Below are 18,245 nucleotides of genomic sequence, written 5' to 3' on the forward strand. Positions count from 1 at the left end.
TTCAGGGCCGACCCAGACCAAGGCAACTCGGTACTATTCTAGGGCCAACTCAAACTAAGGCCGCTCGTTACTATTCCAGGGTCGTCCGGTAGTTTCCAGAGCTGACCCAGATTAGGGCCGCCTGATACTATTCTAGGGTTGACTCGGACTAGGGTAGCTAGGTACTATTCTAGGGCTGACCCAGACTAGGGCTACCCAGCACTATTTTAGGGCCAACCCAGACTAGGGCCACTCGGTACTATTCCAAGGCCAACCCAGACCAAGCCCGCCCAGTATTATTCCAGAGTCGACCCAGACTACGGTTTCCTGATACTATTCCAAGACTGATCTACACCAAGGCCGCTTGGTACTATTCCAGAGCCGACCTAAATCAGGGGTGCCTGATACGATTCTAGGGTCGACCCAGAGCAGGGCCGCCTGGTACTATTCCAAGGCGGACCTAGACCAGGGCCGCCCACACTATTCCGGGGCTAACCTAGACTAAGGCCCCCAACACTATTCTAGTCTAACCCAGACTAGGGTTGCTCGACACTATTCTAGGGCCAACCCAGACCAGGGCCAGACACTATTCCAGAGCTAATCCAGACCAGCTGACCAGGTCGCTTGACACTATTCTAGGGCTGACCTAGACTAGGGTCACCTGACCACTCTTCTAAGACCAACCAACTTGCTTAGCAGAGCAGTGTCAAGACAACCAGTCTACCTAGAAGAACATCCGACGAGCCAGTCTTTATGGCTAAGCAGAGCATCCGACGGGTCAATATTTATGGCCAAGCAAAACATCCAACGGGCCAATCTTTATGGCTAAGCATAGTATTCAACCAACTAGTCTTCCTGGTTGAGCAAAGCATAGAATTCGATCGGCTAGTCTTCCTAGACATGCAGGTCATCTGACTACCCGATCTTCCTAGTAGAGCGGAGCAAAACCAAGTCAACCCATTAAACGCTCATTAGATCGCTGGGCCCATCAACCTTTTGTCTTATCTACTGACACATAGACAGAGGTAATATGACCTTTGACATCTTTGTCTAGATAAGATCCTTTGACACCTAGATATGAGTATCATGATCCTCTGACATCTTTTATCTTGACATGCCCCTCCTACAAAAAGCTCTGCCCCATAACAAAAAAAAGGAAAAGGGGGGGGGGGGGAGGAGGAAGAGGAGAAAGAGTCCTTACTACATACACTTATTTTGTTATTTATTCTCCTACACGATTAATGTTCTTGATACAGGACATCACCAGAGACAGACTTGAGGGATTATGACCAGAATTACGACTAGTTCACCGATCTACTAGAGGGTGCCCTCTGGGTCAGGGTACGTTTCCCATGCTTATTCTTCATGCATTTTATCTCTCTACCATTTAGCTGACTCCTTACACATTTTGGGACTGACCTCGAGCGTTGGTGAACAAGGTCGGGCCAAGCCTAGTCTGTTTGCAGATTCTTTTAGTGACGGGGACTACTCACCCCCTCCTTCTGGTTTCTAGCTCGAAGTCTCCTCACGGTCAACACTAGCACCACATCATCGGTGGTCCACTCTTCTCAACATTCGGACATGATTAGTGAACAATATTCCTGAACATTGTTCATGAATAATTTACAATTTATGTACATGAATATTAACGAGCTAAATATATGTGTTTTAACTTATTTATTTAGTTTAATGAGTTGTTCAAATTTATTTATTTAATTAATTTTGTGTGTATTGAACAAATGTAAATAAGTTTTTATCAAAACTAATATCAAACTTGTAAACATTTGATTCATTTACAATCATAGAAATAATAAGATGTGAAAAAAATCAAGGGAAAAAAATAAAAAAGGAGCCCTTTTTTTTTATTTCTGAATCATCAAAGGGGCGGATGCTTCTTTAGCTAGATACATGGATTACAAAAAAAAAAAAAAAAAAAAAAAAAGAAAAAAGACACCCCTTCTCACTATTTAATTGTGTACATTTACCCTCCAATACAATTCTTATTATTATTTTCCACTTAAATTCTAAACTGATCAAACGTGTTGTAGTAGCTACGAAACTGTAGCCACTACACATGTTGTGATAGCTACGATTTCATAATTGTTACAATGTAAATGTTAGATAAGCAGATCAATTTGACGTTATAACATCTATGCAACCGTAGCTACTACAACTGTTGTAGCAGTTACAATTTCATAGGTACTATAATGTAAATTATAGTGAACATGTTTGAATCCGTATTAGCTATTACAATTTCATAGGTGATATAATGTAAATTATAGTGAACATGATTGAATCCGTATTGTAACAGTTACGAAACTGTAGCGATTATAACGTAGATATTTTTTAATAAGTTAAGAATCCATTATAACAATTATATACAACACTTTAGCTACTATAACATGTGTAGTATTTATGAAACCATGACTATTATAATACATCGGATCGATTCATGTTTTAGACGAGATATAATAATGAGAATAGTATTAAATGATAGGAGGATAAATATACATAATTAAATAGTGAAAAGGAACATCCTTTTAATTACAAAGCAAAGTCATCCATTGATAATTTGGAGAAAAGAATGGGAAGTATTTTTAACTTTGGCCCAAAAATCAAATTTACCACGGAAGAAGTACCTAAAGCAAATAGTCGGATCTCATTTTTAAGGACTCGAACCGATGAATGAGCATGAAGCTAATCATTCGCCACACGTGGTAAATCCAAAAATTCCGGGTCCCACATCTCAGTCAATGGACCAACCCGGATCCATCATGAGTTTCCATTGCCAATTAAGTTTCTTTCAATTTCGTTGTTCGCACGATTTATTAAGATAAAGAGAAACGCGTTTTTTTTTTATTGGTGGCAGTATTAATTGGTCATTTGTCGAGGGGGATTAAGTAGGAGATTGGTCAACGTCATGGTTAAAACCCCCTTCCCTTCCTTCGCTGCTCCTTCTCGCCGTATCCCGGCGTTCTCGACGGATCTCTTGGCTTCGACGTCTCCTTTTCTTAGGATCTTTCAGCACCTCGCTCACGATCACGAGCTCGTCTTCTGCTCTCGCGTCTCGAGTCGTTGGATTTTGGCTCCCATTGTGATGGTTGTTGCGACTAGGCTATTTCTCCCATCCGCTTCCGAAGTATAATGAATCATTTGATCCGAAGACAAGATGCTCCCTAGAGCAACGGAGGTAGCGAGTCGCGGAAGCAGTATCTGACCCAAAAGTCCTTTCTTTTTGTCTTTCACCGGTGTTCTTGGACCATTTTGAATTTCAACAAGGACAGGTTCCTCGACAACTCCGCGTGATCTTTGGGAATGGTACGATTTTTCAGCTGATTTCATGTGTTTTGGGGAAAATCTTCCCTTTTTTTTTTCTCTCTGCCTTTATCGTACTCAGCTGATCTGGGCGGCCTCTGGATCTGAAAATTCCCGGTGTTGTTTATTATGTTGTTCTATTAGTTTAGATCTGAAGGAAGTTCATCCATCTTTGCACAACGCTGAAAAACTAGGTTTTAAAGAACACTGATTAGTGTTTCTGAGGGTATATTGACAAATAGCAAATATTGGTTTGCAGATGATTCCTCCACTGGCTTCTCAGGTTTCTCAGGATGAGGAGGGCATGGAAGAGAAGATAGCGCTAGCTGGAGAGGGTAAGAAGCCGAAGGAACCTCCTGAAGAAGGGTTGCTGGATTCCAATGAAGGGTATCAGCTTTCGAGGTGGTCTCCTTTGCGATGGTTCCGAATGCTTGCAGAGGAAACTCACTGGAGCTTTGTGTTTGGAGTGATCACAGTGTATGGGATAAGCCAGGGGTTGGGTGGTGCCATTTACAGAGTTGCTACTGACTACTACTGGAAGGATGTTCAGATGGTGCAGCCTTCCGCTGCACAGGTTTACCAGGGAATTACATCAATTCCTTGGATCGTGAAACCTCTCTGGGGTCTTCTTACTGATGTACTCCCCATGGTTGGGTATAGGAGGCGACCATACTTCATCTTATCAGGTAAGGAGGCAAATGCCATTTCATTGTCAAATAATACAGACACTTTTTGTTTTTGTTTTTGTTTTTGTTATATCAGCAACCTGCATATTGTGGCCAAGGTTGATGAAAAACTTGGTTGTAGGAATTTCTTTCATCACTAGATTTATTAATAATGAGCTCACTCTCTGCTTTTGGTTTCATTTCCATCTTAAATTTAGAAGATTATGCAACATCCTAAACTCAGCATTTTGATTATATGCCCCTCTCTTGAGATTTTTAGTCAAGTCTTTTCTTGTTTTCTCATCTATCTTTTAGCTTTTATAGCCCTTGAGTTTTCATCATTTTGCCTCTCATTTCTTAAATTTTGCCACTCATTAAATTTGAAGCTTAACTTCTGGAAAGAAGAAATTTTAGAAACTAAAGGTGTTGTGTTAAATAGAGCTAAAATTGAATTTATGGACTGCAGTTTCAGTAATGAAAAAATAATTGTGAGAATAATTAACATGGATAGACAAAATTTCTAAAAGTTTTAGATATCTTGAATTTATTATTTAGAAAGAAGGATATATTAAGAATTTATCATTAGAATGAGTAATTGAAATAGATAGGAGCTTTCCAAAGTCTTATGAGATCATGATGTACTCTATAGGCTAAAAAGACAATTTAATAAGACTGGGGTATGATCCTTTCAATTATCAAAGTGTTGTCCTGTTAAAGAACTAACAGGTACTAAAGAATGATGTAGTGGAGAAGAGAGGAACTATGATGGACAGGTGGATTGACTAGAAAGGATAAAATAAACAGAGCAATTTGGTATAGCTCAAATACATCAAAATAAGCAAAAACGAGATCGAAATGCTATTTGAAAAATCACCAAACATATACTATAGTTGGAAGACTTGCATCGATTGGAGGGAAGTTTAAAAAGTAAAGCAAGACAGAAATAAATTAATGTTTTAGTAATAATATAATTGATTTTAATATTATCAGTGATATAGCTTCATATTGAGCTCAATGGAGAGATAACATTCATTTAGCCAACCCTAAAATAGGTAGGATAAACACGACTTGATGATTATGAAGATGATTAATTAATTATTGTCAATTGTTTAGTATTAGTGAAATGCCTTCTTGTCTATCAGCACCCATGAGACATCACTATGTTCTTTTTTCCTTTTTGCAAAAATGATGAAGGTAAAAATTGATTGTATATTTGTATTTAACTCAACCAAAACACATCTCTATGTTCTATATCTTTAAAATTGCATATCTGAGAACTCTTCTTTAAAATTGCAGGTCTTTTGGGAATTACATCAATGCTTACCCTATCTCTCCATAGAAAACTCCATGTACTGTTTGCTTTGCTGGCATTAACAGGAGGAAGTGCTTCTGTGGCAATAGCAGATGTTACGATAGATGCCTGTGTTGCAGAAAATGGTATAAGCCATCCTTTCCTTGCAGCTGATATGCAAAGCTTGTGTGGATTAAGTTCTTCTATTGGACGACTTCTTGGATTTTCATTTAGTGGTCTACTCATCCATGCAATTGGCTCAGCGGTTAGCTTCTTAAATTGTTTCAGTTACCAAGATTAGTGTCTTATCAATTACCCTATCTGATATAAAAGTACTATGATAATAGCAGTGACTGCATACATGACAATATGCCTTCTTTCAAAAATCATAATTAATTCATTTTGATCTTTACTTTGTTCTTATTGTTTCTCTTAATTTATTCTGAAAGGGTGTACTCGGCTTGTTAAGCATCCCGTCAGCACTTGTACTCTTAGTTGGTGTAATGTTGAAGGAGATGCATATGCCAGACTTTGTTTATGGAGAGGTTAGATGCTGATGAACCACTTTCCTGGGAAAGCTTTCTTTTACTTTCATCGGTTGAGAATCTTCTATTGCATTCATATGATTTAAATTATATAATCAGGTATTCCAAAAGTTACAACAAGCAAGTGAAAAAATGTGGAAGACTTTAAAATGCCCTCCTGTCTGGAGACCTTGTGTGTACATGTACGTTTCTTTGGCTTTAAGCTTGAATATCCAAGAAGGGATGTTTTATTGGTACACTGATCAAAAGGCAGGACCATCTTTCTCCCAGGTATATCTGCTGTTTTAAATGTTGGAAAAACCATAGATCCAACTCTTGTAAGCTTTCTAAACTTTTTCATCATGCAGGAAACAATTGGATTTATTTATTCCATTGGCTCTGTGGGTTCTCTTCTAGGAGTGCTGTTATATCAAAACATTTTGAAGGACTATAATTTCCGCGGGCTGCTTTTTTGGAGTCAGTTAATTTCTGCTTTTGCTGGAATGTTGGACTTAGTTTTGGTTCTCCGTTTGAACTTGAAGTTTGGATTGCCTGATTATTTATTTGCTGTGATCGATGAGAGTGTCACACAACTGATTGGCCGTCTCAAGTGGATGCCACTTCTTGTGCTGAGTACTAAGCTTTGCCCTTCAGGCATTGAAGGAACCTTTTTTGCTCTACTCATGTCTATTGATAACTTTGGCTTACTCACATCATCATGGGGTGGAGGTCTACTGCTTCATTTGCTAAAAGTTACACGAACAGAATTTGACAATCTCTGGGCTGCTATATTGATAAGGAACATAATACGAGTCGCACCACTAGTGCTGTTGTTTTTGATACCTGCAAGTGATCAAAATTCCACAATTCTTCCTGCTGACATGCTTAACGGAAATGATAATGGGGAAGCTCTTGAAGAAGACATGCATGAGATGAATGACATCGAATTAGTTTCACTTGTTAACAGAACAGGATATTGAAATGAAGAAGTTACTGGTATCAAATTGGATAACAGTTATTCATGTGGTTTCATAGGAAGCATTCTCAATTTTTTTTTCTTCACTTGAGCCAGAAGTCTTTTACCTTATTTATAGAAGTTTGAAGATGTTTCCATACAAGTATTGGCATCCTGAAGAGAAAGGGTTCCTTATTCTTTTTTTTATTCTAAGTGAAGGTATAATACGAGGTTATAAGGTATCCATTCTTCAAATATATGTTATATTCAATTTGTAATACTTAGATGCCAAACCATGTTGTAGGATTAATTCTTTGGAGAAAAAAAAAGGTTAACATCCTGTTACCCATCAAGGTAGGAATGTTATGGTAGCTATTTCGATTATTACTGATGTTATTGTACCTAAAAATTTCATCTTTATGGAAATTGAAAACTTCTTGTACTTTCTAGTCTACAAGATTAAGCAATTTGTGATTCTACATTTCTACTGATTGGTTGTGCTTGAGATATGACTCCATAGGCCTTATTTCCATATTCCATAGCAACTATTATTTGAAATAAAAAGAAAGTTGTTTTGAATTGAAGAACTGGAGAAACATCTGAATGTTTTCGGAAGCATTGATTTAGAAATTTCTCTCTCACTGTTATTACTTGACAAGAGTGTCGACAGATGACTGGAATAAAGACTGACCCACCAACTGATTGACCTAAGTGTGGTTTAGTCTGCAGTTCTTTATTTAAGTTTTGAAGCCCTTCGAGTCTCTAGAAAGATTTGCTATGATTGTTTCAGTCAATATATACTTTTGGTAATGAGTTTTGTGTATTGGAAAGAAAGATCTCGTGAAGCTCATCTCGATGAATTTTCAAGTGACAGAAAATGTGTGAATTCTGTGTTCAAGCATTTGGAACAAGGTTTAGATAGTGAACCTCTGATCTTTCTCTTGTGAACATTCATAGGTGTTTTGTGTGTTGCTTTTTTTATCTTATACTTTTCTCTGTTTTTCGCAATTGAATCAATGTCTACCTAGGCCATGGTTGTAGAGTTTTATCTTCATGTTTAGTGTATGATCTTTTTGAGTTTTTGGAGGTGAATAGACTGTCACAAATTTTCACAATCACAAAGATAAACATTAGATTAAAAGTGTGTCCGATGCGTTATTAATGTGTGAAATATATAGTGAAAAATAAATAAAAGAGACAACAAATAATTCTAACAGAATTGTTTTAGAGGAACTCTCCTACTCCAATACACCCCAAAAGAAAATTCGTAAAGAGATTGAGTAGAAGCGCTTTCGCAAAGTTTTCATAGATTTAGACCTAGGGATGTTTGAATACAATACTATTACTAGATTGAAAATATATAGAAGTTTGATCTCGGAGCTATAGAATATAGATGAAGCCCTAGGAGAGGAGTTGCCGACGTGAGAGCCCGATGTGAGGTTGAAGCCTTGATCGTACTAAAAGCCCTTAGAAAGAGTTCTTGCTCACAAAGATGAAAGCCAACAATATAATTAACATGGCCTTTGTGTAACCTTGCAATATGCCATTTAATGGTGGTCTCTAGTGGATACTTATGAACCATATCTATTAGGTTTAGTTCATTCTATTGGATATTATCTCTATTAGGTGAGTTTAATTGTAAGTCGTACATATGAATATAAACCGAATTCGTATAAAGTGATCTAAATTAGGATTTCAAATTATTAGATATATATTTAATGTGTAGAATCCTTTAGTCCGATTTATTATCATCTGTGAGCTAATAACATATAGGATTGTCTATATAAGGGAGAGGTCTCCAAAGGTTTAGGTTATCTTGACAGAACTCTCGTTCCCCATTAACGAGAGTCTGTGACGCCATCATCCCTAAATCCCTTGGAAGACTCTCTGTTTGCTTCCGCTTATTCTTCCTCCTCAGGGATACTCATGATGCTTCAGGGCAAGGACATGACCTTTAATCAAGTTCTTTGTTGCTTTTCGTTTGTGCTTCATATTTGTTATATCATGTTTCTATTGAAACTAGATTTATGCTCATGTTCTTGTATTTTCTATATACGAACTCTTATTTTATTTTATAGAATTCATACGGTTTAGGGATTTACCAGAACTATTAATTAGAGTCGAGGCTCTGTTTTTTCATGATTTCATGGCAATACAGTATGAGTTTTCGTCGATCTATTGGTGTTATGCTGGATAAATTTTTCCTTGTATGATCCATTTTTGATCGTCGAAATCGTTTGCATAGAAAACCTAGGAAAGGTTTGTTCTTCTAGGTTATCGTGATTTCATGAAGAACATGTAGAACCACATTCGACCTAATTTTAGGTCAAATTGCGATGGAGTAATCTATTGCCGAGGTCGGGTAATCAATTGCCAAGTTTAAATCAATGAACATAACTAAAGGGAATCAATTGACTCAATTGATCAGTTGACACCAATTGATTGCATTGATTTTTTAATTGATTAACACAACAAGATCAAATCACGGGATCATTTTTCAATCGATTATAGGTTTGATTGTAGCTGCCAATCGATTGAAAGTTTTAAAGTTAGGCACAGAAACGATTGGAATCAATTATGTCAATCGATTAAAGTTACTAATATTGCCAATTGATCAACAACTTTAAATCGTGCCAGAATTAATTGGAATCAATCAACCTAATTGATTGATGCTATTAATCGATTAGGATTTTATCCAATCAATCACCAGCCTTTAAATCGTGACAAGACCAGCTTAATCGATCAGTCTGATCGATTGATGTGGCTAATCGAGTGGTGATTTACACCAACCGATTGTCAATGCAGAAATCAATTACAGAAGACATTTCGATCGATTAAGGCAAACGATTGCCATGAAGTCTCAACCGATTGATAAGTTAAATGTTGAACACAGAATGTTTTGTGATCGATTAGCTGGATCGATTGGTTTGCACCAATCGATTGACACTCATCATCAATTGATTGGTAATCCTAATATTGCATACAGTAGGCTTTCAAATTGATTGAGGTAATCAATTGGGTAATTCCAATCGATTATCATAAGTTATTAATTGATTATTAAGCATAATTTTGAGCTATTAAAGTTGATTAAGTAATTATCTATTCGAATAAAGTTTCTAGGGTTTTCTTAGGTCTATCTGCACATGTGCTACTAAATTGAACTATTGTGTCGGCTCAAAGGAAGACACATTAAATAAGTTTAGTGAATATTGTGTCAGTAAACGTATATTGATGTGCGTAGATTATATATATATTTTAGGCATACTTTAACGCACATCTACTTGTATTTTATGAGCATAATTAATGTTTATTGCACCCCATTTCAGTATTATGTCATACTTCTATTCATTATTTGGAGATATGCTCTTTATATTTTTTGATTGACAAGACACGATTTGGAGCAAAAACGAAGCTTGAATAGAGTCTAGAGCCTCCAAAATGCTTGAGTCGTGCTTATAAGGCACGACCATGTGAAAATATAGCAAACTAGTGTTTCACAAGACCTGGCCATGCCTTTTAGGCATAGCCGTGTCTTTTAGGCGCGACCTTGTCTTTTAGGCATGACTATGTCTTTTTTAGTACTACAGACCAAAAGTAAAATCGTCATAACTTTTTACTCGGTTGGAGTTATGGACTGTTCCAAATACTAAAATGTAGATAATTTCAAGATTTATAACTTGGTTTAAGACTTCAACCAGAAAAAAATCACGTTTAGAAGTGCTAAAAGTCTATACAAGTGAGACATGACCTTGAGACACGACCGTATCAAATTCTGTTAGCTAGAGCCCTAGAGCCAATCATTTGATGATTGTATTTTGGACTTGTTGTATCATATTCTATATAAATAAAGGCATTTGGTTTTTGGTTATTATACTTACTTGTATTGGTGCCAATAAACTAAGTATAATAACGTCCTTGAGTAGACGGTTCTCACCTATATCAATCGGTTAGTTGAACTGATAGTGAGATGATATAGGGAACACTACTCTTAATCATTTCTAGTCGAGTATTAACATTCAGGGACAATGTTAATGCAATAAGATTAGCATGTAGGTCAACTCGATGACTTGATCTCACAAGTCATGGATATAGAGATATCAAGTTGACACATGGATATGCATTGGAGAATGTATACTGAATGACCCGCCATGAGAAAGTATTATGGATCGTTATATGAGTGTCATATACTTTCTCATGTGACTATTAGTATGACTACTAGTCCTTAGACCTGAAGTCACCATGGTTCTCTATATAAGGAGTTATGTACTTTAGTTTCGTCAAACGTCACCCGTAACTGGGTGGACTATAAAGGCGATTACTGGGTATGTAACAAATTATGCGGAGGGATGTGAGTGATGTAGATGAGATCTATCCCTCCTATATAACGGGAGTGACATCGGTATTCTTGATAGAGTAAGATCACGAAGTGCATGACCATGCCCAAATGAGTCAATATAGGATATTGAGCTCATTTGATTGAGTGAGTCTACTTGGAGTTCAAGATTTAGATTGATTAGAGGATGACACGGTCTATGCCTCACATTGATCAATCTAGATGTCTAGGATAGGACACTTGTCATATATTGTGAGGAGTCACAATTAGTAGTCACAAGGTGATGTTGGATCTCAACATTCTTGTAACTTGGGTAGTAATGATGTATTGCTAGATACCGCTCATTACTTATGTTTCTAAATGAGTTTAGAGGCATTGCCAACGTTACAAGAACCTATTGGGTCACACACAAAGAACAAGTGGATGGAGATTAGGTTCATATGATGAACCAAGAGGATTAGATTCATTTGATGAATCAAATTGGATTAAGAGTAATCCTAATTGGGCTAATTGAGTTGGACTCAAGTTGATTCATGTGTTCAATGAGTCTAATTTAGATTATGACTCATTGAATCAATTTAATTAAATGAATTAGATTCATTATATTAAATTGGCTTGAATTAAATGGTTGGATTAGATCAACCATGAGAGAGATTAAGTCAAGTTTGACTTGACTTGAGAGGAAGATGAAGAGTCAAGTTTGACTTGACTTTATGCCACCTCATTGGTGAGTTGGCATTAAGTGGACCAATGATGATGCTCCACATCATCATGGTTACTTAAGTGAAGTGCCACCTCATGGGAGTTACCAAGAGTTGTGACTCTTGGTATCCTATGGAGGTTACAAACCACTTAATTAGATGAAAAGAGTTTCATTTTGCAAGTGTAACTCTCATTCAAGTGATCTTCCTCCTCCTAAGCTCTCTTCTTGCTCCTTCTCTTCTCTTGGTCGTGGGTTTCAAGCAAGAGAGAAGAAAGGAGAGTGAATCTAATCCAAGAAGAAAGGTTAGTGAAAGTCACATAGAGATTTTAGAGGAGTGTGTTCTCTTCTTTTCTTTTCTTCTTCTTCCAATCCTACCCGAGAGCCCTAGAGAGTGCTAGCACACTTGTGGTGCTCTCTTCTCCATCCTTGAGTGTTAGAGAACACTTCTTGTTCGTGTGGATATCACTAGAGAGTTGTCTACGTTGACAACTTCGAGATTCGGCGTACCGTTGGACGAGCGGGATTTACGAGGGCACGCTTCAAAGGTATAAAATGTTTTTTCCTTTGTAGATCTACTGTAGATCATAGTTTGAAACTCGTACTCGTATTTTCGAAAGTTTTCTTCGCACGGATCCAATGGCTAGGGGGTTTCGGGGTTTCCGCGACGCGAAAAAACGGTTTTCGCGGCCCGAAAAACCCAACAAATTCTACATTTTCTATACTGCACACCAAAAATAAAATGGTCATAACTTTTTGATCGGTTGGAGATTCAGGCTGTTCAAGATACCAAAATGTAGCTAACTTCAAGATCTACAACTTTTCTAGAAACTTTAACTTGATAATACCACGTTAAGATGTGATAAAAGACTCTACAAGTGAGATATAGCTTGGACACATGGTCGTGTGAAACCACATAACCGTGCTTCTTTAGCAAAGCCAAAGTAAAGTCAGGCGTGTGGTTTACATGGCCGTGGAGGAGAAAACAAGAGGTCATGCCCCCTTTGCTATAAAAGGGTTTTTTTCTCCCCTTTTCACTCATCTTTGGCTTGGGGCTTGCTTCCATTCCTTGGGGATGGGTCCTCCCCCTTGGGAGAATCCTAGAACCTTCATCTTTGCTGATCTATCCACTTCCAGAGCAAGGATTGCATCCAAGAAGACCGGCGCTACATAGATAAGCCTTCTCTTCTCTTCTCTTTATGTTTTTAGTTGTAGATTGCTTTTTTTCTTATCTCTTGATTGTATTTCCTTCTCTATGGAGTAGATCTCTTGTTCTAGGATTAAGAAAGTAAGTGTGATGTGAATTGATGTAAAATTCATGAATTTGTCAATTTCCTATCTAAATGATATTGCTATGCCTTGTATCTATTTGATCTTATATGTGTGTAGTGTGTTTGAGCTTAATTTTTTATGTTTGATTGAATGTTTGTGTAGAATTGCTAATCCCTTACGGAGAATGCCCTATATCGTATGACCGAAGGGCCCTAGTGATAAGGGTATCCTATTTTCGGACTTTTAGGGCATTACCTTGAAAGAAGAAGCAATTTTCCACAATAAAGTAGGGAATTGGACATAATTGTTATTTTTATCTCTATGTTATTAAGTGCAGTGTGTTTTTGTGATGTATGACCAAGGGGTCATAGTGATAAAGGTATCCCGTTATCAGACTTCATAGGAATTACTTCTATTTAGTAGCATAGGATATGGATTAAGATAGCATTCCGGCTTGACCTCTGCGAGGAAGAGCCGGTAATGAATCTAACTTTCTACAAGTGCATAACAATAGAGGATGAGTGATAGGTGATCCATGATTCATTGATTAACATCACAATAAAACCGAACCCCTAGAACATTTTCCAAACCAAGTTCCTCTCACACTCTCTCCCTTCCCTTCTCTTTCTCTTTCTAGTGTTCATGAGCCAACATTCGATTGTCTAAATAATTCATCGTGCGAAGTTAACTAGTGCTTAATCAATAGTTCTCGTGGGATCAATATTTTTATTATTTGATGACACCCGTATACTTGTAGGCTCACATCATATATCTATGCTAAAAATAATTGGTCTATAGAAAAATTACTTTATGTAAAATATATGTTTCTAGGTAGCCTATAACTATGGAACAAAGTTTTTTTTTAGATCATGTACAAAATATATCGGCTAAAAGGAAGACATATGACGTGGTTGATTAAGGTTATTGCAAACTATGAACCAATTTATAACTCATATAAAGTGTCAAATTATGTGCACAATGGGTCGACCTAAAAGAACGCTCATTATGTAGCCAATTGAAGTTTGAGTTATACTAGAGAATACCGCTAACAAATTATATTTTAATCCATAGAGTAAAATGCAATGTTCTATTAGGTATCTCATAAAGAGCTTATTTATATGTATTTAAAATTTTATTTTATTTACATAATGTTATGTTTTACTTATATATGTTCTTGGCTTTAATTAAATCATGAGTTTGCACTATTTTTCACTCTTTTAATTTCAGTGCAATTTGTTACTGCTAGTATTAAAGCATCCCTACACTAACTAGTTCAAATTTTGTTGAGCAAAAAGAGTAAGTTGTCGTACTCTTTAGCTGCATGGATTTAGATTATGCATTAAGGCATGATCGCCTCACACCTCTGACTAGTGCTAGCATTATATAGCAGAGTGCAGAATTTCAAAAGTGGGAGTAATCAAATCGCATTAGTCTGGTATCATAAGGTTTTCCATTTCAGCACCAATTAAAGGCTCAATAACTGAAGGGAGTTTTCTTAGCCAAATAGCAAGCCATTTTATGGTAAACGAAAAGGTCAAGACTACCACACTTCTTTTGAAGTTGATAACTATGTAGTATAACAGTAAAGGAAACATTAGGAAGTATATTATAGAGATGTTCAATATCGCCACAAGTCTAAAAGTACTTAAACTCGAGTCTATATTAGTGTATTTCGTGTTGATGTCTCTGGTTACATGATTCACTACTTTTAAGATATCTTATAATACTTAAAAGAAAAAGTGGACATTAAATGAGCTTATAGCTCAATGCATGTAAGAGGAGAAAACACTGAGGTGTGAAACACCTGAAAGTGCTCACTTAGCATATGATTCCCAAGGTTTGGGCAAGAAGATAAAGAGGATCAATAAAGAAAAGGGAAATCAAACTGTAGATTTTGGGAGTTTTTGCCATAAGAAGTAAAATAAGTAGGATAAAGAGTTTACTTATTTCTTCTACAAGAAAAAAGGTCATATGAAGAATGACTATCCCAAATATACTAACTAGCGTGTAAAGAAATATATACTTCTCAACTTTGTCAGTTCAGAAGTCAATTTTGCTATTGTACTCACTGACACTTGGTGGATAAATATTGATATTACTACTCACATAGGTATCACTATGTAAGGTTGTCTCAAGAGCTGACTTCCGCATGATTGTTAAAGATATATTTGTTGGGGAGCCTGATGCGGATGTGTGCTAAAACATGTTTCGCAAACATACATAGTGGAAAACAAAAATTAATAATAAATTATTTTATCATAGTACACACACCACACATATACGAGAATACATCAATGCAGACATGATTAAAAACACAAAGTTTATAAAAAAAATAAATTTACTATAATTATACCTGACGGATGACGTGGAGTGGAAAGAGCATCAAGCAAGCGACGTTCTTGAGCCTCACCTCTATCCATATCCATGCCAAGCGATTATCAAGATGGCTTCACAAAGACATGAGTTGTGTCTTCATCTTCGGTACTAGTTGATGATTGAAAATAAAGCAATTCGAGAGAAGGATCAAAACTCGATTCATGTATGGTAATCAAAGCAACCTGATGACACAAATCAAGCAAGAGGAACAGTCGAAAGGGGTTGTTGTTTTGATGGCACAACAGGTCTATACCTACTGTTCGACAACTAAAAAATGGGAGGGAAGCTAGAAGATGATCGTTGGCCAACTGGTGGACGGCGGGAAGGGAAGAAGAGTTGGCTGACAGCTCTCCTTGAATGGTGGCGATGGCAGAACAACAACAAACTACTATTTTTCAGGAGTTGGCCATCCTTCTAGCTGGCAAGGGGCTGCTAGCCGGAGGGTGGTGGCTGGCCAGAACTACTGGGCAGCGGTGGCACAAGGAGAGCCTTTCTTGTTGTGCTTGCAGTGGGAGAGAGGGAGAGAAGAGGGAGATGATAAAAAACCTAACGATTAGGTTTTAATCAAAAGTCTTTTTTTTTCCAATCTATATCATATATATAGATCTCTTAACGGGTTAGAGGAGCAAATCCAAAATCTGTATCTATTAACCCTAACTTATACCATTAACCCTAAGTTTGGTTCAAGACTAAACTAAGTTGGTTTAAAACCAAACTACTTTTATTTAAAACCAAACCAATTTGGTTTATAATTAAACCAAAGAGGGTTCAACTCGTCTTTAAAAGACATATCCCATCAGCGCTTCCATTATGACAAAACATCTTCCATATTTGCCCTTCATCTGGTTCAACCAAACTTAATCTCTCTCGATTTGAGAATCTAATTCTCAAACTCATTTTAAGTCTTTAGGATAAACTCATAGTGCGTGTGATCCAATAGGTTTCCGAGTATATTGGTCATCCATAATTAATAATCAATTATGGATCGATCATGAGTGACACCTAATAGTACATCATGATCCCTAATTGACTAGAAAATCAACGGTTGATTCCAGAATCACTTTTGAATCTTTCAATAGTTACAATGAGTCATGCTTCATTCCTTTCACTCATCTTATATCCACTTGATTCAGGACATGATCTATATGTGTCAATCCCCACTAGGCTAACTATGTCACACCTAGACCAAGTAATACTTTCTTGTCCTATGGATTCAAATTACTTAAACATGTAAAATATCGGAAAATGGGCGAATATTAATAAGGGAATTTTTCGGAATTTTTGGAAATTTTTCGGGAATTTTTCGGAGCTCGTACGGACAAGTTAACGGGGATAAAACGGGATCGGGGAAAAGCCTGTTTAGGCTACCCCATTTAAGCGAGGAAAAGTTTGCTTTTCTTTTATTTCTTTTCTTTATTTGTTTTTTTTCTTTGCCTCCGGTTTCTATTTGTCGCCGTTCCCTCTTCTCCTGCTAAGCCCTCGTCGCGCGCCCGATTGCTCCATGCCCTAACCGCCGGCCACTCGGCGGTTCTCTCCTCTCCTCTCCCACGCGTGCATAAGCCTCGGACCAAGGGAGAAGCCGACGCTTTCTCCTCTCTGTGCTTGTGCCCGCGCGAAGCCTCATCCGAGCCTCCACTTGGCTGTGCCCTAGATCCGCCACCGGTCGAGTTTTCTTTCCGCACGAAGCCAGCCGATTGCCGATCTCTTCTTCTGTGCTCAGCCCGCGACTTCTATCTCCCGGACGCACCTCGGCAGAGCACCTCCTTCACTGATCTCTCTGTCAGTTTGATCGAGCCAGCACCGTGTGTTCAATTCACGTGCCCTAATTGATCAAAGGAGGTAAGCTAGTTGGAATTAGGTTAAATCTTGGCAGGAATCTCCAATTTTGATCGTGATTTTCTCTTTGCTACTAACTTAGGTCACGGAATTGGAGAGGAAGTGGGGCTGTGGTGTTAATTGATCAGCAACAGTAGACTTAGTCCACAGAAATGAGGGTTATGAGTTGAAGGAAGAATTACCGTGGGTTTCTGTGTGCTGTGGATCAACAAACAATTGCTTGTTCAATGTTTTAGCAGAAAGCAACCTTCACCGTAATCTTTTGGATTGTGAATTAGGGTAAGGATTAGGTGTATTGGAGTTCTTTTGTAGATCATGTTCTGAATTGGAGGATTTAGTTAAACGATCATGTGTATATTGATTATGTTTATGTGTTTTTGGTTTAGGGTTTTGCCCTAAATAGTTTTAGGAATTTTGTTTAGCTATTTATGTAAATTGTAGCTAAATAAAATATATTTATTTATATGTGACACAGGACTTTGACGCGAGACGAGTATCTCGGAGGTCATGATTGCACCATTTTATAGGAGGCGGGTACTTTGACTTATGTCTTTTGATATGCATAATAAAGTGTTTAACATATAGCAATGATTGTGTTATCCTTTTGATTCGGTTGGTCACTACATGATCTGTTACATGTTGTTTGTTTATTTATTATGCACTGCATGTTATTATTTATCTGACCATACATGCTTTCGGTAGTGACCCAACCATGTGATACATCATGTTCAGGACCTAGGGTTTATATGATACCCTATCTGTTTGTGTACCTTCCATCTGATACATTGACTTGTGGTACACCTTTTATTTATGTATGGATCTTGCTATGCTATTCATGATATTGCCATGTTTAGAGTCATGCATCATCTAGCATGATTGCATGCTGTGCGGTTGTCTGCTCCATTATTGTGAGCACATCGCCAGTTACATGTACTGCACACACCACCACCCATGGATTAGTGGTATATCAGACAGGTGTGTGGCGGTTACTGCTTGTTG

General features: G+C 37.4%; 1 protein-coding gene across 1 annotated transcript; it reads left to right on the plus strand.

Annotated features, from left to right (window-relative positions):
* Positions 1 to 2,888: 2,888 nt before the first annotated feature.
* LOC122027382 (probable folate-biopterin transporter 2) lies at positions 2,889 to 7,171 on the plus strand. Its single transcript, XM_042586333.1, has 6 exons — positions 2,889 to 3,297; positions 3,554 to 3,980; positions 5,256 to 5,515; positions 5,700 to 5,795; positions 5,895 to 6,065; positions 6,143 to 7,171. The coding sequence occupies exons 1-6, from the start codon at positions 3,295 to 3,297 to the stop codon at positions 6,752 to 6,754; spliced, it is 1,569 nt and encodes a 522-aa protein (XP_042442267.1). The 5' UTR covers positions 2,889 to 3,294; the 3' UTR covers positions 6,755 to 7,171.
* Positions 7,172 to 18,245: the final 11,074 nt, after the last annotated feature.

This window comes from Zingiber officinale, chromosome 10A, assembly GCF_018446385.1.
Source record: "Zingiber officinale cultivar Zhangliang chromosome 10A, Zo_v1.1, whole genome shotgun sequence".
Taxonomy (NCBI): domain Eukaryota; kingdom Viridiplantae; phylum Streptophyta; class Magnoliopsida; order Zingiberales; family Zingiberaceae; genus Zingiber; species Zingiber officinale.

Excerpts from the sequence above, each read along its gene's own strand:
- LOC122027382 (XM_042586333.1), top strand. Across the intron at positions 3,981-5,255 it reads ACCATACTTCATCTTATCAG|GTCTTTTGGGAATTACATCA; the intron begins GTAAGGAGGCAA and ends TTAAAATTGCAG. Across the intron at positions 5,516-5,699 it reads TCCATGCAATTGGCTCAGCG|GGTGTACTCGGCTTGTTAAG; the intron begins GTTAGCTTCTTA and ends TTATTCTGAAAG.